This window comes from Anser brachyrhynchus (genome assembly GCF_964034855.1).
Source record: "Anser brachyrhynchus genome assembly, chromosome: 3".
In the NCBI taxonomy this organism is placed as follows: domain Eukaryota; kingdom Metazoa; phylum Chordata; class Aves; order Anseriformes; family Anatidae; genus Anser; species Anser brachyrhynchus.
In genome coordinates this window covers 78,278,032-78,297,929 of record NC_137696.1, presented here as the reverse complement: position 1 = coordinate 78,297,929, position 19,898 = coordinate 78,278,032, and the positions used below count along the sequence as shown (strand labels likewise).

The 19,898-nt window shown below is 39.2% G+C and overlaps 2 protein-coding genes and 1 long non-coding RNA gene across 5 annotated transcripts in view; 1 reads left to right on the top strand and 2 right to left on the bottom strand.

Moving 5' to 3' along the window:
- RTN4IP1 (reticulon 4 interacting protein 1) overlaps nt 1-10,380 on the bottom strand; it is a gene marked incomplete at its 5' end in the record, with an annotated part of 22,074 nt that extends 11,694 nt beyond the window's left edge. The window contains 6 exons of one of the 2 annotated variants that reach the window (XM_080586990.1): nt 942-1,078; nt 2,588-2,636; nt 7,286-7,410; nt 7,665-7,733; nt 8,535-8,686; nt 10,131-10,380. In XM_080586990.1, the coding sequence (XP_080443116.1) occupies nt 942-1,078; nt 2,588-2,636; nt 7,286-7,410; nt 7,665-7,733; nt 8,535-8,686; nt 10,131-10,380 (782 nt within the window). Of the gene's footprint in view, nt 1-941; nt 1,079-2,587; nt 2,637-7,285; nt 7,411-7,664; nt 7,734-8,534; nt 8,687-9,744; nt 9,764-10,130 lie in introns of those variants that run through there. The other variant, XM_080586991.1, reaches the window with a different exon arrangement.
- The window catches only part of QRSL1 (glutaminyl-tRNA amidotransferase subunit QRSL1), a 14,082-nt gene continuing 3,801 nt past the window's right edge, over nt 9,618-19,898 (top strand). The window contains exons 1-8 of one of the 2 annotated variants that reach the window (XM_080586983.1): nt 9,618-9,772; nt 10,780-10,939; nt 12,172-12,270; nt 13,694-13,790; nt 15,279-15,455; nt 17,787-17,962; nt 18,088-18,200; nt 19,513-19,705. In XM_080586983.1, the coding sequence (XP_080443109.1) occupies nt 12,261-12,270; nt 13,694-13,790; nt 15,279-15,455; nt 17,787-17,962; nt 18,088-18,200; nt 19,513-19,705 (766 nt within the window). In that variant the 5' untranslated portion in view covers nt 9,618-9,772; nt 10,780-10,939; nt 12,172-12,260. Of the gene's footprint in view, nt 9,773-10,488; nt 10,647-10,779; nt 10,940-12,171; nt 12,271-13,693; nt 13,791-15,278; nt 15,456-17,786; nt 17,963-18,087; nt 18,201-19,512; nt 19,706-19,898 lie in introns of those variants that run through there. The other variant, XM_080586982.1, reaches the window with a different exon arrangement.
- Nucleotides 10,965-19,898, bottom strand: part of LOC308192923 — a 24,470-nt gene continuing 15,536 nt past the window's right edge. Inside the window, exon 3 of the long non-coding RNA XR_013949223.1 lies at nt 10,965-11,550. This is a non-coding gene — a long non-coding RNA (uncharacterized lncRNA). The remainder of the gene's footprint in view (nt 11,551-19,898) is intronic.

Here is a 19,898-nt window from a genome sequence, read left to right as displayed (position 1 = left end):
TCATAGCTCCTAAAAGCGGTTGCTAGATTGGGTGTTCAGCATTTAAGATGTTGACTAGCACAATTTAGCACTGCTTGCAAACTGCTAAGTTCATTTTTGCATGTTCTGCCCAAACAGACAGTGCCAATATCCCCACGATTGATCTCAGGCCTGCCAACAATCACACTGTAGATAAAGGGCACAGGCCTTCTCAGCACAGTTATTACTGAGATTCTTTCATAGATTGAACAACTTCTATTTCTCCTCCCAAATTAATTCCATCTAGCTAAAAACAGCAACGTAAGTACCATGTTCGAATAAAAGCCACAGCAGACTACGTTTAAACAGATGGAAAGATTACGAAAGCAAAAAAAAAAGCTTCAGTTCTAGAGAAACCCCCCAGCTACTTTAAACTTAACTGTTGTGACAAGATAAATGCGATTATTCATCAGAGGCAGCTGTACTCAACGTTACAAGGGAGAAATTTACTCCCAGTTATGTAGCGCAGTGGCTAGAGGACTTCAGGCAAGTCACTTAACTGCTTTATGACACAGTTCTTCCCTGTACAAGATCAATTTTGCTATTTACTAACATCACACAGGATTCCTGAGACTTGTTTTAATTTATTCAAGCGTTTTAAGTGCTCCAAGATCCTAGAATGGAAACTGACAGAACTGTTCAAATCACAGTCTTTGAAGAGAAGCATGCGAAAGTGTGAGCTTGCCTCCACAATCCCAATTAACTGGCTTAATCTTACAATGAAATCTGTGCCTGCAATACCCACTTGGCAAATTACATTTGAAAAGGCCTGGGATAAATTTGCTTTAGAAAGTAAGGCTTTAGAAACAGAGAAAAAAAAATAGAAAAGAGGGAGTCCTGATAGACTGGAGCCAAGAAATCAAAAGGCAGAAAGACTAACCGCCAGTTCCTTCATCTCAGTATTAAGCAATGCAAACACGTACAAGGGCAATGTTTTAAGTTGCTCTTCCAAATTTCCAGATTTGTAATCAATCACATCATCTGCTCCAAGCTTTTTCATCAGTGTGCTAGCATCGTGAGAACAAACCGCTGTCACGTGAGCACCCCAGGCCTTCACTAGCTAAAAACAAGAAGGAAAAAAAGAGTGAAAAGTATAGAATTTAGTGAAACAATGAAACAACTTACAAAGACAAAATCTCATTATATTTGTATAGTGAGTGAGTAGTTTTAATAGGGAGTGGGGGGACTGTTCCATCACAGGGTGACTTCTCACGTGGTTAGAATTTATCGATATTTAAGGCACTTTTAAGGAGTGAGGAGCTGGTGTGGGCGAGGAGGGTGGGGTTTTTTATTTCACTTGAAAATACTAGGTCTCAGAATAAGTAAGACTTCAAATAAAATACTCAGTTTGCATTTTGAATCTGATAACTCAGACAATAACTCTTAGTATACAGTTATATAGCTAACAATCTATAACACTGTCAGCAGATCAACCACTGTAGGGATTAAAACATTTCATCTTTGTACCTGCTCATTAAGTATTCCATACCTCTATCTCACTGTAAATAAATAAAATTTTAATAGTAAGAAATAGTCATCTCTGATTTGCCTCAGGGAGGATGTCAGGTTATCTTCTACTCACGAAGTTAAAGCAGAGTAAGGACTTTTGCTAGGTATTTATCTCTTCTGTAATTCTCATTTTCGTTCACAGTAATCATTTTTTTTTATTTACTCTGGATTAATTACGTAGTTTAACCAGCATTAATCAGGTACAAATCACAAGTAGTCAGTGGTTGGTTGGCCTTTTCTACTGCCACTTGCTTCATCATGGATCAGGCAAATAGCATACCGCTAAAAATTCTCTTATGAGCCTCTTCAAACCATTTTGCTTATGGTCCAGTAACACAGAACACAGTGATGCAATCACACAACCCACACTTTTTCCATATTCTCCAGAGGAAGATGTTTGCACGTGATGACACCACTCAGAATCAAAATCCCCCAGTTAAATGAGCATGAAAAGAGGATGTCCCACAGTTAATGGATCAATACAAGACAATGTTGGCTCTCCAAAGTTCAGGACTACTGGAATGAAGGAAGGCAAAAAGGCAGGAGGGCAAAGAGCGAGGGAACACTAATCTAAGCCATTATGTACAGTGCACATAAAAGCCTCATGCCCCTTACATCGTCTGACCACCCACAACAGCTACACATACTAAGATATTACGGAAAATCACAACTACAATCATCTACATTCTCCATCGTTTTTCTCCTCATACATCAAGTTCCTTTCATATTTATGGAGCAGAGCTGACTGAAAGATAATGAAAACAGGCTACATAGTTCAAGTTTCACAAATCAAGAGATTTCCTTTTCCTGAACTGTGAAGTGCAATCTTTCACTGCCTACACTCACAACGCCTTTCTTTGAAACTCCCTGCTTCCTATTTTAAACTAATACAATATAACAAAGGGAAAGGAATAAATTTCAAGATATTTCACTTTTGGAGATCTGATGAATCAGTCGGTAGCTTGGTATTTCATTTTCCCTTCCCTCAATTCCCTTCTGTTAAATTTTGTTTGTACTGAATAGTTTGAAGATGCACCCTGTGCGTGCTGTGCTCTATTACCTGTACAGCAAATGTACCGACTCCTCCTGAAGCTCCTAATATCAACACTCTGTAAGAGAAAATTAAAATTTATTACATAGTTCAAATATTTGGCATAGTAACTACATATTCTAATGCTTCCTATTCATCTCCAAGATTACTCTAAGGAAAAGAATATATTTTTCACTCAAAAAGATGGTATTTTTCATTCAGTATTATTTAACAGTGAACTCTTCAGATACCTAGTAGTGTGACTTAACGTCTCTGATCTTGTTTCCTGTGCCATCAGCATTACCTCAGCCCAGCCAAAGAGACCTCCTCATATATGCTTTCCACTCAATTCAGGCAGTGGAGCTGTCAGCAGTAACATTTATCACCATAAAACCCTGTCCCCATCCACACTTTCCCAAAAATAATTCCTTAGCTTAGAACAAAGTCAGTAAGAATGTTTCCATCTGCCAGACTCCACTGACATATTTCCTAAATAAAAAAAAAAAAAAGATTTGCTAACATTTTACATAAATTGATGTTATCTAACAGAAAAACTGGTTTAGTATCCTATTATTTAGAGGGACTGGGGACTTCAGAATATATGGAACATAATTTTCCAGTATCACTGAATATTTATCTAGAAGAAAGACAAAATATAGTGAAGAAGCTCCATAAACAAGTTCTATTAAATTGTCTGTCTTTTTCTTCAGATAAAGGCAGTAGAATTTTTCTAGTTCAGTACACCTCAACACGACACTGTAAAATGCCTATTTGTTTTAATAGGTACACAAGCAAGAAAATAAAGCATTTATTACCAAGGTATTATCCAGCGAGAGTTCCTTTTAACCGAACATACTATCCAAAATTTCATAAATAAGAATGTAACTTTAGGGGTGTGAGAAACTTACTGTTAGCAGCCTAATCACTGCTCAAAAATTTCATTAATATTTTAATTTATAAACTAAACTTTAGAAAGAGAATTAGTAAGCAAGCCTTGCAGATGACACTATAGTGCTTCAACTTTGGACCCATTTGCTAATTCCAGAACGAAAGAAACATCCAAGATGCAGTCTTGGCATAGGACTGCGAAGCATCATGTTGCTCAGAACTTCAGTTTGCCAGAAAAATTTCAGTACCTTCAAAAGCTGGTGATGTTCCTGTTTTAAATCTCACTGTGCTGGATGTTGAGGGAAATTGCTTTTACAGTCAAAATTGCGCTATACAATCCGGAGTTTCAGTTTACAAAAATTCTTTGAAGTAACCTAAGAGACTTGGCTTTGGTAACAATACCCACTCTAAAAGGGATACTCTTTTGTAACTCATCAGATTCTGTTCCCTAGTTCACTGATCCAAACTGCAAAATTCAGATTACGAATTTGAAACCACAATGCCTGTCACTTTAAAATCTGTCAGAATGTACTTATGCTCAGAACCATGCTTCTAACAACAGATGTCTGAAGCAACATTTATGTTCAGATTATCCTTGAACTAGGGATGCTACACAGGACAGTCACAGTTAACTTCTTACAAACAAAACAAACAAAACTTGTTAAACTGTGTTTCCAAAGCTCTAATTTCAAAACATACACTCTGCTCAAGGATTTACATAGCAAGAATAGTTACAGTTGTGTGGAGCTGCTTGGCTACAACTTCAATACACACGCTTGAGATTCCTGAGGTAGAAATCTGGTCCAGATTTGTTTTCTTCCTACGTTACATGGGCTATTTCCTACCAAAATTTCTAATTATTAAAACTCCCTCAAACATAGTGACTTTAAGAAAGCTCTTTACTTCTGAGACCAACTGTGCCTACACCCCACAGAGCAATCTAGCACCCCCCAGGCCAAGTGGCAAGTGACTGCCACCCACACCGCTCACAGGTCACCTGCAGGAGACCGTCAGCACACTCCACTGCACTTGCCCTGGGCTGCGCGTGTGCTGCTGTGGCTGTCACACATCTGCATGCAGGGATTTTTTCAGTTCAAAAGCCCTTGTAAAAACAGGAGTTCGTGTGCCACAGCTCAACAGCTGAGTGTTTTTACAGTGCTGGGGACAAGGCGTTCTGTTTGGCATAACTTAAGGACGTGTGGAAGTGTTTGAAGGTGCAGGAGCTGTTACAATGTAAAATCAAGTTCCATTCGGTTAGGCCAACAAAATCTCCCTAACAGTTAATCTTGTATTAAGAAGCATTTACCCTATCAAGAAATATTACAACCTACACTCACTTGGTACTTCTCAACAGATAAAATGATGAAATAACAAAAAGCCTTTGAAAAAAAAAAAACACATTTTCTTGGAGTATTATATTATTCATTTTTTCACTGTAAAAATATAAACTGGGAGTGTAACTTTAATAGTTTAGAGAAGCAGAATCCTAATGTATCTCTTCCCACCATACTCACACGTATGAAATGTTGACTCTGTATTTTAGATAAAGACTCGTGTTTCATATCAAAACAAAGTTTTCCAGGACTTCTCAAATTGTCAGGTTTGTTTTTATCATGCTTTCTGCACGCAAGATTTAGCAGCTACTGCTGACAAGTGTATCTCCTTTCTACTGAAACAGGGCTCTCACACACATGAGAAGCTCTCCAGGTTGTTATCCACAGAGAACTTCAAAACAACAGAGTCATTCTGAACATTTTGGGTAACAAGCACATGCACTTTTACCTTGTGCAAGAATATTTACATATATCACAGCGATTTAAGATAAAAGTTATAGAGAAATGACTATAGCTGCAGTGAAGCAGGAGACATAACGAACAACATGAGCACACTTCAGGTAATTTGTAAAAACCTGTAAGAGTTTGTGAAAGCGTGTGCAGATGCAGAAGGTAATCCTGACAGACCAAAATACAATCAGTGTTGAACTGATAACAAGTATTTCTAGCTAGCCCACCCTTCCACCTTAAAGAGGCAAAGAAAACAATACACACCAATAGAAAAACTTGCTGGTTTTAAGATGTCTTAACACTGCAATAAAGTATCAGTGAAGGAGCTTTCATCAAGGAATACAGCTGCTCTTTCAATATAAGACACACTCTTGTGTGCATAAACACCCTTCTACATAGCTATTTACATACACCTACAGGAGACAAAAAGACCAACATAAAATTACTTATGTAGGTAACTTCTTACTAATATGTTCAATTATTTTGAGAAATTAAGAAACATGATGTAAATTCTTGCCTTATAAGATTACTCTCTTGCAAGATTAATTAATATAAAGTTCATGAAATACATTTCTGCATAGCTGCTTTACTGCATTATATGTATTTTCCTACAAGAAACTTTTCAGGGAAAAAAAAACGTCATGTAAATCATTCTCTGCTGCTTTTACAACTCAAAAATTCTAGATGAGAAACACCATAATTTTATAAGTACATAAAAATGTTTTTGCTGACAGAATGTTTAAATACCGGGAACATAAAAGTAAATGTTAAGGGTAAAGACGTGATGTAAATGAAGTTTGCATTTCACTTTGAACAATCAAAATGCTTATCTGAAGATTGGAAAGATACTTTAAACAAGGTTAGCCTACCAACGTTAACTCTATTTACATATGAAAGATAAAATAATCTAAATACTTAAGAAATAAAAAGGGAGATGGTACATTCAGAATTTTATCACTAGCTCAAGTTAATTTCAGTGATGTCTCTGAAATTCTTTCAAATTTTGCCATTTATTTTCTCAAAACATTGCTTATCTGTAGACCAAACAATCATTTTATATTTTCACAATGAAATTTACTGTGATATATGAACATCCCCTCCCTCCATTACTTTCCAAAGAGGTGGGTGAAGAATTTCAGTAAGTCTAGTATCCTTGTGTTGCATTACAATAGCAACACCCAAGATAAAAGGTCAGGTAACTAGACTCCTACTGCCCAATTACTCTTTTATGACTTAAACTTTTGATGCAGCATGGCTGTTTTAATGATTATTTTTCAGTTTCAGTACTTTTACTTTTGCCCTTCTTTCCGTTCAGAACATTTTGCTATCTATTTACACAAACGTCTGAAGGCCAAAATAGCAGCAAACTTCCCTTATCAGGAGAAAAATGGTACCTGCTCCAATTTTTCAACGCATTTTTCTTCTGCTCCTTCATCTGCCATTGTCAGATTAACAGGCTGATAAACAAAGCCAATTTCTTCTACTCGGCTGCTAGCCTTGCCTGTTTCCCCCCCTCTTCTACCTTCCTGACCTCATTTAAAGTTCTGTCCCACAGGTCAAATGAGACCCAGTCACCTGCTTTTTTCTAAAAATCTGAAAAAAGTCTGCCCCAAACGGTTCCTGCGTGTAGGAACTGAGCAACTGAGTGAACCGCACCGCGACTGAGAAGGCCTTTTGTGTTATTTTGGGATAGCTGTCCTAGCAAGCAGAAAGGCAAAGTCCTGGTACATTCCTAAAGACACCATCCTTAAATTCTCTGTATAGTCATAAACAGTTCATATACATTAGGCTACTTGTACAAAGTCACTACACAGGGGAAGCGAGGCTGCACCACCAAATGACTAGTAAAACTTCACTTAGGCTCCACATCCGAATCTCCCTCTACAGTAGCCCCCTTCCCTAGCATTTGCGCAGACTGACCCTAGCATCTTCAGGCCATCTGATCTTTGTGGATGTCACGGTAAAACAGTCTTCATCACTGTCAGACACGTCTTACGAGCTGCTAATCAGTATAAAAACGAAACATTAAGTTTTAGCACCGGAACCAGTTACTTACCTCTTCCCACTACAATTACTTTGGTTCAGTCCTCCGACTTTGTTAATGGCCGACCACGCTGTAAGACCTACATATGGTAAGGAGGCAGCTTCTGTGTGACTGAGACATTTTGGCTTAAAAGACACCTGAAATAAAATCAACCTTATCTAAGTCACCCAGTAGATCCTGTGTGACACTGAAATATTTAAACAAGCTTTACTGAATTGCAGATCATGTATTCCACGTTTTCAACTATCTTGAAGATTCAAAACTAGCAGGAATCAAGATCAATCCAAGCATTAAGAAACAGTTATTTATGCACCAAAGGGAAAAAAAGAAAAGAACACCGGTGTTCACAGTTTGGGCTTTTTGTCTGTTAGCCACATTTTTGGAGGTTTACCTCATTTGCACTAGCTACCACGAACTCTGAGAGAGTGCCTTGTTTCCACGGTGGAATTGCTGCCCATACCTAAAAACAAACAGAAAAAGAACAATCAACTTTTGAGACTTAGCAAAAGATTATACCTATATCGAAAAGTTTTATTCATTAAAGAAATCTTTTTTTTTTCTCCAATTTGCAGAATGTCTTCACTGTTGCTTATCAGATGCCAGTTTAGCTTACTCTTTAAACAAAAAACATCAAAAGAGCAAGTCAAGAAAGGATTGCTGAGTTATGTAAGTAAACTATACTGTGTATAAAATACACTTTTTCAAAAAAAAAAACAAACACATGAACTACTTCCATGGCAGAAAAGCTTGGGGGGGGGGGGGGGGGGGGATGCAGAATTTGCTATAATAAAACTGGTGAAAGGTGAACAACTGGTAGAGGTGAAAGCAAGTAATACCAGTATTTGTGTGGGAACTAAGCAAGTGGTTCTTCAGAGTTCCTATCTTTACTAATTAAATTAATCAAGAAAAAAAAAAGAAAAAAAAAAAAAAGACTCCTTCCTCTTAGAATTCCAACTTCAGTTAAAAAAAAAAAAATTGAAGCCACACCTTGAGTGCACTTAGAAATATTTAAATTCCTCTCTTTCTTCCACTGAAACCGACCAAGAATTAAAAATCAGAAGGGAAATTAGCTTGCAGAAGCAAGTCAGGGAAAAGTGATGTTTTTGAGAGAAGGAATTTAGGAAGAAAGCATTCTAAAAATTTATTGCAAGACAATCCTCATTCAGAGTGCAACAACATAAGAAAAAAATTTTCATAGGAGGGAAATGAAAGCTAAACAGCTCATGGTATATTTTAACTATATGCTTGTAGTAAACATCACCTCATCTCCAGGTTTGAAATAAGACACACTTAGTCCACATTCCATGACAACACCAGAGACATCTCGACCAAGCGTTAGTGGAAATTCAGTTTCTGTGCTTTTGATTTTCAGGGGATCCCGCTTCATATTTAATGCAGTTGCACCATAACCACCTAAAAAACATGAAATTAATTCAGTAACTGGACAATTCAGTTTAGAAGGCATTGCCTGTACATAATATGCCTCATTTTCAGTACACTCTTTTATGATTTAAGCATGTACAAAATATTCAGTATTTTTACAGATTTTACTAATAAAGAGCAAACCTCAATTATGGCCTATTTGCTCTCCCCCCATGAAGAGCACACAGTACATGCTAGAACACAAATCACCATATAACAATTTAATAAACTGTTGTCATGATTTAATCACTGCAAACAAAATGGCTTTCTGTTATAAAAATATTTAATATGCATTAACAGTCATAAATTCTAAAAATTCTGCTCCACTTTCCAACAACATCATGTAGCTTGGAATCCAAAAGAACTCCAAACTTTCAATTCACCTTTTCAAGTAGAGTACTGTAAACAAAGCAACATAAACACCACTGTAAAATTTAAGGAACATATACTAAAATGAGTAATCTTAACTTCTATTGAGTATGCAATAGCTAAATGCTGTGGTGTCCAGAAACTACACATCCAATAACACTTCTCAGCCTTAAAAAAATAAAAATAAAAATAAAAAAATGTGCATTTTGGCATGTATGTCCTTTCAAGTTATTTGGAAAAGTCTGCCTACGTGACCTATTGTGCTAGAAAGTGTTTTAATACTGAAATGAAAAGAAACGGGTTCAAAAGCTGACACCTGTGAAGCAGGATGAAAATGTAGTCTCTTCCAAATAATTTAAATTGAACTCAAAATACCAGTTGCATCCCAGTAGCTCACGTGGGTCACAACTGGAATCCTCAGATAGCAAACATCACATAATGAAAACTACAATTATATAGGATTTCTTAAAATTCATTTCTTAAAGACCCAAAACACACATTACAGCTCTATCAAGGGGCTTCCTGCAGGCATCTCTGCACGTGCTGCCGAGTCTAATTTAATCCGCAGGATCCCTTCTCAGCATGAAGCACAAGGTCTTCTGCACTGCAACCTTCCTGTAATTTGAAGCCTGAAACTAAGGAAAAATCTGACGAAACGTGTCAAGTACAAATTCACCCACAACTACGGGCTTCCTGGATACGTTCACGGTGGGTACTCAGATGCCAACTGAGGATGACGGGACGAGGCAACGTGGTTTGGGTTAGCTCACCCACACTGAGGTGCTTTTGACCTTCAGCCACGCTGATCCCAAAGAGAGGGGAAACTGGGAGCCTCCCAGAGGAGGCCCTGTGCCTCCACGGAGAGGCCACCACCTGCTAACGCCCCGGTGGCGGGGGAGAAGGCCAGGAAACCAGTCGCACCGTGACGATGCCCCTGGGAAGCAGAGGGCGCTGCCTGGGGAGCTTCATTTCGGCGACACGCGAGGGCATTTTACCTCACGGCCCCGCCGAGGCTGCACCGCAGCAGCGCGGGCAGGGCCCTCGGGGCCCCGTCCCCGTCACTTACTTCTCATGCTAAGGTCTATGGGGTTCAGGCTGGCGGCGTGCACTTGAACAACGACTTCGTTGGGGAACTGGATGGCGGGGAAGGCCATCTCCCTGGTGAAGCGCAGCACCTCGTTGCGGCCGTAGCGGTCGATGACCCAGGAGGGCATGGCGGACCGCGACCGCGGAGAGCAGCCGAAGCCGCGCACCGGCGCCCGCCCGCCCGTTCCCCGCAGTGCCCCCCGCGCCAGCATGGCCGGGAGCCGCCCCATCCTCCCCGGGGTCTCGGTCCCGGTCCCGCTCCCTACCCCCGTCCCCGTCCCGGTCCCCGCCCGGGAGCCGGCCCCGCCGCCCTCCTCCCTCGCCCCGGCAGCGCCCGCGCCCAATGCGCGGCCGGCGCCTCGCTGGCCCCGCCAATGGCGCCGCTGCGGGCTGCCACAAGATGGCGGCGCCCAGGCGGCGGCGGCCGCGGCGCTGAGCTGGAGGAGGGGTGGTCGCGGGGAGCGGGGCCGATATGCTGCGAGCTTCCCTCCGCCAGGTGAGCGGCCCGGGGAGGTCGTGGTGATAATAATAACGATAACGACGATGGTGGTTGGGAGGTGTTTTAGCAACCCGGCACGCCGAGCCCGGGTCGGGCAGCGCGCAGCTGAAAAGGGCGAATATCCTTTCAGGTTTCGGCAGCGCTGAAGGAAGGACAGGTCACTCCGACGGAGCTTTGCCAGAGGTGCCTCTCTCTCATCAAAAGCACCAAGCTGCTTAATGCCTACATAACTGTAGCAGAAGAAACCGCCCTGAAGCAGGCTGAAGAGTCAGAGAAAAGATACCGAAGAGGTACGTTGGCTTGTTTACAGCTGGTACAACTCTTTAAAAAGCTCTTGTGGGGGAGCTCACCGTGGTAGATAAAGTGATTTTTCTTTCCAATGCAGGTGTTTATGCAGCTTGTTTGACTGTTAGGGGACAGGGGTTGCAGCTGAGGTTTCTGTGGGTGTTTGTGGGGGGTGTATGCTTGGCACCCAGTAGCACGTTCAGTTCAAAAACCAAAGGTGAGACCTGCTCCAAAGCAGGCAGGTTAGCTCAAAGGCAGGTGTTGCAGGTTAAATATGCTCTGTAGTTATCAGGCAGCACTGCCACTGGTTGCCTTTCCTTTCAGAAGTTTGGTTTAGATTGGTAGCCAGTGATTACTATGAGCAGGCACGTGCAGCGGTCTTCTGTAGGCCTGGTGTAGTCCTTTTGTAGGACCGAGGTAGACAAACATCCACCTAAGCCTGGCAGATTTTAAATTAAAAAAGCAAATGAAAGGAAAGCAGCTTTAATGTCAGTTGTTGTAAGTAAACAGAAGTTATAAGTTGTTGTCAGTAAACAGAACAGCATTAAATCCTGTTATCCACAGCATTTAGAGGCAGAGGTGCCACGCTGACCATCCTCATTTTCCTTTGCCTTTCCTGTAAGACAGAAAAGGGAACTTTTCACCTGATAGGGTACTTTTTTTTTTTTTTTCCTGACTGACACTTGTTATCCCCTGACAGCTTAAGAAAATTGCCAGCCAGGAAGTTTAGCTTCCTAGTACTTTTTTTTTTTCCTCCATGGTGGATAATTAATCACTTAGGGAAAACTTTCTCTGCTTCAGGATTTATTTATTTTTTGTTAAATCTACTGTGTATGTCAGGTAGGCAGAACTTTTGGCTCCCTGCCTAGGGATGGAGTAGATTTAGAGGGCACCTAAGGCTGGAATAAGCATTGTGTGGTCACTTTTGAAGAAGTAAACATTTAAACATTCCTTTGAGTTAGCTAACCTATCCAAAAGCAGCTGCCTGCAGGCACAGAAACATTTGCAGAGCTGTGTTCTGCAGGGACAGGTCTGGTCTGGGCAGGCATAATTCTTAGTAGTAGTTTTAGATGATAGGTCTTGAAAATGTAATAGACAACCATCAAATGCTAAGTGGATAGCATTCTTCCAAAAAACACCCGGAGTGACACGTAAAATAAATTGTAAGTGATGAGACAACTATACATGTATCACAGTGATTTAATCTCTGTTTTCTTTGCATTAATTCCTAATGCAGGTCAGCCACTTGGTATTTTAGATGGAATTCCTATTGCAGTAAAGGACAACTTTAATACCGCTGGCATTGAGACAACATGTGCATCAAACATGCTAAAAGGTACAGTAGAGCTTTTAAAGTAGAATTGGATCTCATTTCAGAGCTCTAGCTCTTCTCCTTACAGGTTTAATAGAGTCTTCCAGAGATCTAAATATTAAAAAAAAAAAAAAAAAAGCAGAATTGATTTCAGAAAATGTGTTTATCTGATTTCTTCTGCCAAGATCATCTAGTATTAGACATATCTTTTTTCTTGTGTATTATCTCCTTTCATATCGTTCCATTGCTATTAACAATGCAATGTTTATTCTAGGCCATATATTCAAATGGAATTATTCTATAGCTCACACTTTGCTTCGTGTTGCTTTTAGATTTACAGAAGAGCAGTCAGTACTTTTTGCTGCTACTGTGTCTAGCGAAATGCAGACAATTTTTTTGTTCTATTTATAATTGTTGACTTACATAGTGTTTTCATATTGCTGAAGGAACAGTAGATAGTAACATTTTTTTCTCTACATTCCTGACGTATAAACGTGTTCTGTAAGACTTCAATTTTTTGAAATTTCCTAAGCTTGTTGTTAGGTTTAGCACCCATGAAAATTTTCAAGGTACTCTAATGTTTCCATAGTAAAAAGAAAAGTAGAAAACATTTCTTATATCAGCTTTATTCTGCACATAGTAAAACTGGCAAGTTTTGAGGAAGATAGGATTAGCTCAAGTAAATCAAAAGTCTGTTACTTTTTTTTTTTTAAGCAGAAGAAACAAAATATGACATTGCCATTTAAATAGTGTTATATTACCTGAGATGCTTTTCCTTAAGCATATTCTCAGACCCTTTGTGGCTGATTGTAGTGTCGTGGCTGAGAGTATCAGGAGTGGTGATGTCCTTGTTCCATTTGAGTGTGGGGTGGAAAAATCCCTGTCACTATTCGCAAAAGGAATTGGTTGCTACCCAGGATTTCATGTAAGTGACACAATTCTCATAGTAGTTTATATAAGGTCAAAGTGCTTAAGGGTACACATTTGTTCACAGGATAGTCAGTATTTCAGCTTGTGGTTAACCATATGCATCTATATCTCATGATAATGGGAATAATTCAAGATAGATTAACACTCATCTGTAAAGAGCTATTTCTCATTTTTCCTCCTTTTAGACAGCTCCTGCAAATTGCCTGAATGCAGTAATTCAGCTAACCTTGTGGTAACTCATTTGCGTGAAGTCTAAGCTCAACAATGTAGAAAAGTATAATCCAGAATTACTGGATGATAAATTGTGGAAGAATAAAGACACTGGAGACAAAACAGTAGATGGTTTATTTTGGCTAAATTTTGAGAATTACTGATATTGTCTTGAAGCAAAACTTGGGACTGTTGACAATTCTTATACACTAATAATGGCAAGGTTGAAGTATTCAGAGGAGTAGCTATTTTTAAAAATCAACCATATATCACCAATCTCTCCCTTAACTGTTCTGATTGTTTTCAGGTTATATTCCTCCTTACAATGCTACGGTCGTTCAGAAATTACAGGATCAGGGAGCTGTGCTTTTAGGAAAAACAAACCTAGACGAATTTGCAATGGGGTGAGTGATGTTTATTATTTTCAACATGTGGTTTCACATCATCTTTTCTGATCTATCTGTAGTCCTTAAACTCCTCTTTATATCAGGTTAGAAAATGCTGAATGCTTATCTGCAAAAAGTGTTTAGAGTTCCATGGATTTCTCAAATGTTTCACGAACTTTTATACTGTTGTGTAAATGATATAAATGTCGATTTTTATGAATGTAATGTTCAGTTGTGGCTGTGTTTGAGAGGAAGGAAGTGGCACAGCCTTAGCAGAAGGCCACAGACAAGTGGACTTCCAGATCCACTAGTGTGTTGTTAGAATTGGTTACTACACCAGCTATTTGTTGCCTTTTTCTCATTCTTTACTGGTGGTTTCTGTCCTTAGCTAATCATCAGTGTGCCCATGATGGCAGTTACTGGCTGGACCAGTCATCTGCTGGAGTAGTGTTGTATGAGTACTCTCTGATTTGCCGTGAACAGGATAATTTAGAGCAACACTTTAATTTGTCTATGCTAAAGCCAAAGAGATATATTTGATTGGGTGAAAATACTTTGCTTGGATCATTCTGGGTAAAGTCAGAGACATGCCTCAGAGGAAGGGCAGGGAAAAAGCACAGGAAGAAAACTCATCATGCAGTATTACAAGTAGTCTAAGCTCATTAAAGCACCGGATTCTGCTAAATATTTTCTCACCCCAGGCCTCTCATCTCTGGACTGTGTGTTTGCTTGTTCTTTTGTGCTAGCACCAACGTGGCTGCGCCATGAAGCTTGATCAGGGAGCTGATCCAGCTTAGAAGTAATGTCTCAATTAGGTTAATTTTCAACTGTGTAAACTGCCAGCTCTGGTGATTTGGCTAATAACACTGACGCTGTGGAGTCAGGGAACATGAGGTGGCAGTTGTGAGGAAGGTGGAAAGTCCCTCCCTCCTTCTGGTGGCAGCCTGCACTTAGCCCACACCGTGGGCTGGCTGAAACCAGATTCTGAGGAGCCAGGCTAGCACTCCCAACCAACGGACTGTGGTCTCAGGAGAAGGCTATAAAGCAATAGTATGTTATTTACAGAGGAGTGCTTGTTTCTGCCATTGTGGAGCTTTTCCCCTCACCTCTAACGGGGTGGTTTCCCACGTCACTGTTGTCATCTTTTGCCTTTTCCAGATGCAGGCCTGGGAAACCAGAAGGCCTGTGTTTTGTAGCAGACCTGCAGATTTACTGTTTTGTACCGTAATTCAGTTTTATATTTTAGTGATCACATTCTTTCCAGCAGCATTAGCAGAGGTTAGAAAGAAGAACAACTGAGGTTCTGTGGCAGAAAAGGATGAAGATCCCTTTTTACAATTTATAACATTGTGGAAGTTGACTGCACAAGGATGTACATACACCAGTCTTTTTGTGTTGAGATCAGATTTATTAGGGTGAAGGACGAAGAATTGTATAAAGAAAAGCTTGGTGAATGCAATGTGCCATCTGTCACTTCTGTCTGTTTGTCCCATCTGACTGTTTCAGATCTGGGAGTACGGATGGGGTATTTGGACCAGTCAGAAATCCATGGAGTTATTCAAGACAGTACAAGGAAAAATCTGTACCAAAATCTGATTCTGAGCGTGAAGAGTTTAAATGGGTAATAACAGGAGGGAGCTCGGGAGGCAGTGCGGCTGCTGTATCATCTTTCACGTGTTTTGCGTAAGAGGTTTTTTAGATTTGTTTTTAATTAAATGTCTTGAAATATGTTGCAAAGCCTTCACTTTATGATTTTCTAATAATGTAGCGTATAGATCAGGTTTTCAAAAAGATGTTGATCTTGTTTGAAATGCAAGTGTTATTTGTACTGGCAGGCGGGAATTTATTTCAACATCCCTAGTTTATTCATGGCATAGCACGAAGCCAGCATAATTCCCTGTAGGCAAATTGAGGCTTACTCATTTTAAGTGTTGTTCAGTATGCTGATATGACCACTTTGCGCTTCATGAAGTAAAATGATAATGGCAGTAAAGGAATGACGATTTCATTGTTATTCCCACGTACTTTCTTAAAAATAACATGGGGCTTGAGACACATCCTGTACCTCATTAAGCGCATTACACAAACACACACTGAAAACTTAATTGAGCAAATGATGAGATCCCTCAACTTGTAACAGTATAGTAGTCTTTCCTCCCCTCCCCACCTTAGTTTTTATAGCAGAGTATGTAATAATACAGATACCTGAGATTTGGCATCTAAAAGCTTTCAAATCTCTGACTTAACAAAAGGAAGCCAACTACAAGGATACTAAGAAACTTGTCAGCTTTTAAGAAAGTGAGTGGAGTTTTAGTTTATTTAAAATAATATATAAACAAGCTGTACTTTTTTACAGCAATTATCTACATGGAAGAGCAGAACACTTTAACAAATCAGTTGTTTGTGCCGTCTTCCCCATCCTGCTGTTAAAAGAAATCTGTTTCTTAAAACTTTACACGTTTCATTTTATGCAGTTTTGAGAGCTACGTAGTAGGGTGCGTTTTATAAAAGATGATTTCATTTCTGTGAATTTAACTGGAAGGTATTTAAAATGCTCTTTAGTTACTATGTCCTCATTTACCGATGTATATTATATCACAGGTATGTATGCATCTTATGAAAAGATTTTTGCTCATGTTGATTACAGCATTTTTTACATACAAAACCTGATTTTTTGCCCCCTTTTTTTTTTTCTCCACGATACCTCTTTACATCTCACTGCCCTTCACTGGGATGCAGTCTGCTTGAAGTTTTAATGTTGTTTAAACTGAACTCAGGGCAGCCATCCCTGAGGACTGCTGGTCCTTGTTGTGAGCCAGAATGGCCTGGTCCTGAGGTGGCCTAGCATCTTCCCGTATGTTGCTGGGCATGCAACAAAACTTCCATTTTGCACTGCTCAGCATTTTGTCAGATCAAGGCAATTCTTTGTCCAGCTATTTTATTGCCTAAAACCTATTGTATATCCACTCTATTGATCTCTTTCAAGCAACAGAAATGCTGCCAGTCTTTCTCTTTTCAGTTTTAGATTTGGATATACAGAAATGCTACAAAAACAAGGATATTTTTTTTTGTATCAGTATAAAAGCTTTGAAAAAAATCCACTTCATCAAAGTCAATGGAATTGGTTCAGCCATTTCAGAAATGGATGCCTGTGGGAAAAGTCTCATACCAACCTTAGTAAAAATTATATCTCCTTCCTGACTTTTATTTTGGCTAAGATTTTGATGATTCGTCAAAGATTTTGATAAAAGCAGGTTTATTTTTAAAATGGTGTTTGAGTTTACAGTCATTAAAAACAAAAGAATAGTTTTCATCTCAGTGTGACTTTCCAATTCCATTGCGATTTTTGAAATAAAAAATTCAGTTTAGGACAAGGTTTCACCTGTGAAAGAGCAATAAAAGAAGCCAACTTAAAAACTTAAGAAAAACAAAAGAAAGAAAATGCTGTGTTCTAAAATTGCACTTGAGCTGCTCTAAACTGGGAGTTCTGATGCTACGTTTTGTAGGCTTGGAAACAGGAAAAGCATCCTAGACCTTGGAAAGCATGTCTTGTTATTAGGGGTAAAAAGGTTACTCTGTCACTGTTTCCTTGTATGCTGGAATGTGCTACTTCATAGCGTGTAGATTACTGAATAAGTGAACATGAATATCTGGAAATGGTACGCTACGTCATGAGATGCATCTTTCAGAGACCACAGAATTGGAAGAGACCAACAGAGAAGCAGGAAGTAGGTATTTAGGGCCTTATTCAGAGTGCCTAAATTTCCCCATGTTTACCTCTGTTTGTGGAGAGGACTGAGTTTTCCTGATGGCTAATTCAGAGGACCTAAGAAAAATACTGATGGAAAATAGTGGACAAATGGAGCTGACTTAAAATATGGTTTGTCTGGTTATGACTTTTAATCTGGGAAGAGCTCACACGTTTTTATATCTATGCATCTTAAAGACATTAATATTATTTTTTTGGAAATGTTCTGAATCATTTTACTAATGGTAATCCTTTTGAAACCATAGAGCTTTAGGGTCAGACACAGGAGGATCTACCAGAAACCCTGCTGCTCACTGTGGTGTAGTAGGTTTAAAGCCAACATATGGACTGATATCTCGCCATGGTCTCATTCCTCTAGTGAACTCCATGGATGTGCCAGGAATCTTAACCAGATGTGTGGATGACGCTGCAGTTGTATTAGGTATTACTGCTACCTATGTCTTTGTGTACTACGTGTCTTTGTTCAAAAGATTGTGTAGTCAGAATACAGTTTGCTTTGAGACAATGTATGTTTTCCTGTTTTTCATATGTCATGTCATATTTCAGGTTCACTTGCTGGACATGATCCTAAAGACTCTACCACAATTCAGGATGTCTTTCAGCCATTTGAGCTGCCCAGTTTGCCTGATGTCAGCAAGCTCTGTATAGGGATTCCTAAGGTAACATTTAAATCCTGTCAACAATTTTGGACTGGAACAGCAAATAGCACTACTTCTAAAACAAAATCTGTGTGTCTTGACCATCACCTCACAGCATCTCGTGATTTAAAATAGTGAAGATAGTATGAGAAATTCCAGGAAAAGAGCAGTATGTGCTCTGTTGCCTGTGTAGGTAAATCAGAGTGAGCATATGCTAATGCTTCATCTAAAATGTTTTGTCATTGTTGTGGGAAACACTGTCAGGAAGTTCCAGGGGAAATAGGGAACTTCAGTTCTTGCTTCTCTCTCTGGCAGTTTCTTCAGTCACTTCTATAGCCTCCCACAAGTTGCTCTTGGTGACTTCTTATACAATGAGGTTAGTACTGGTTTGTGTAGTGTTTTGAATCCTTGTCTACATGGCGCTGTGTTAAAACATAATTTTAAAGGCATGTAAATGGCACAAAGAGCCATGATTCACAGAGCTCTAAGAGGTGTTGAAGGAGAACTTTATCGTAGCCATTAATGTTTTTATCAAACCAAAAGACTTAATATGGTAAAAATATGCCCACTGACCAGTTAATTAATCAGAATCTCTGAAAGGCAAACAGCATATCTTTAGAAAACTAGTTAGCTGCATACTGTTTTGATTTTGGCAAATCTAAAATAGTGGCATGGATAAATTATTCATATCTCATGGACAGTTGTCTTCTGTTGCTACAGATTATCCTAAATAGGTACATGCATATTTTAACAAGAGTTGTAGCTATTCAGAGATCAGACAGTACTTTGACCCACATATTGAGAGTTAGAACTAAAGCAAGTATCTTCAAACGTAGAGAATTTTCATGTCTTTAACTTAGCTCTTAAAACAGGAGCGTATGTTATCCAAGTCTTATCTCAATCTTGTGACTGTAGTTCTTTGGTGGGTCGTTTTTTCTTTAACTGAGGTGTGCTCATTGTAACTGATATGCTGCAGGCACAACATAGGAAAATTAGTTATATTATCTTCCCTGCTTACAATGGCCCTCGTATTAGGGTTTAAACCCAAAGCGTTTGTACCCATGAACTGCAGGGCAGTACAGAATGGTCTCTATTAATAGATGAACAAGTGGATAACCGGGCAATCTCCTCCAGAAAAGAACTCCTGCTATTTTATTATGGAATAGTTTATACAAAAGTCTATAATAAGTATTAAAAAGCATATAGTGCTGAGTGAATAGTTTAAAAGTATTTTTAGCAAAAATATTTAGCAAAAATAATATTTTGTGTTGGTTGTCAGTAAAAGTAAACTGGTATATAAAATCGCTCTCCTTAATTCTTGTTTCTCTCTAAGGAGTACAACGCACCAGGGCTTTCTAGTGAAATTCTGTCTGTTTGGTCCAAAGCTGCTGACCTCTTTAAGAATGCAGGTGCTAAAGTAATTGAAGTGAGTTTACCACACACTCGTTACTCAATTGTCTGCTATCATGTGCTGTGCACAGCAGAAGTCGCATCAAATATGGCCAGGTTTGATGGACTGGAATATGGTAAGGCCTTCGAATTTTTTGTTGTTGTTCTCAGACAATAAAAACCTTGCTGAATGGCATTTAAAAGTATAGCTTTGATAGATACACATTTCATGGTTGAATGTTTGGTGATGTTTCTTTGGGTTGGAATAGAATAAAAACCCAATGCAAATAAAAGCTGGAGTAAATACATAAATATTTTATTATATTTCAT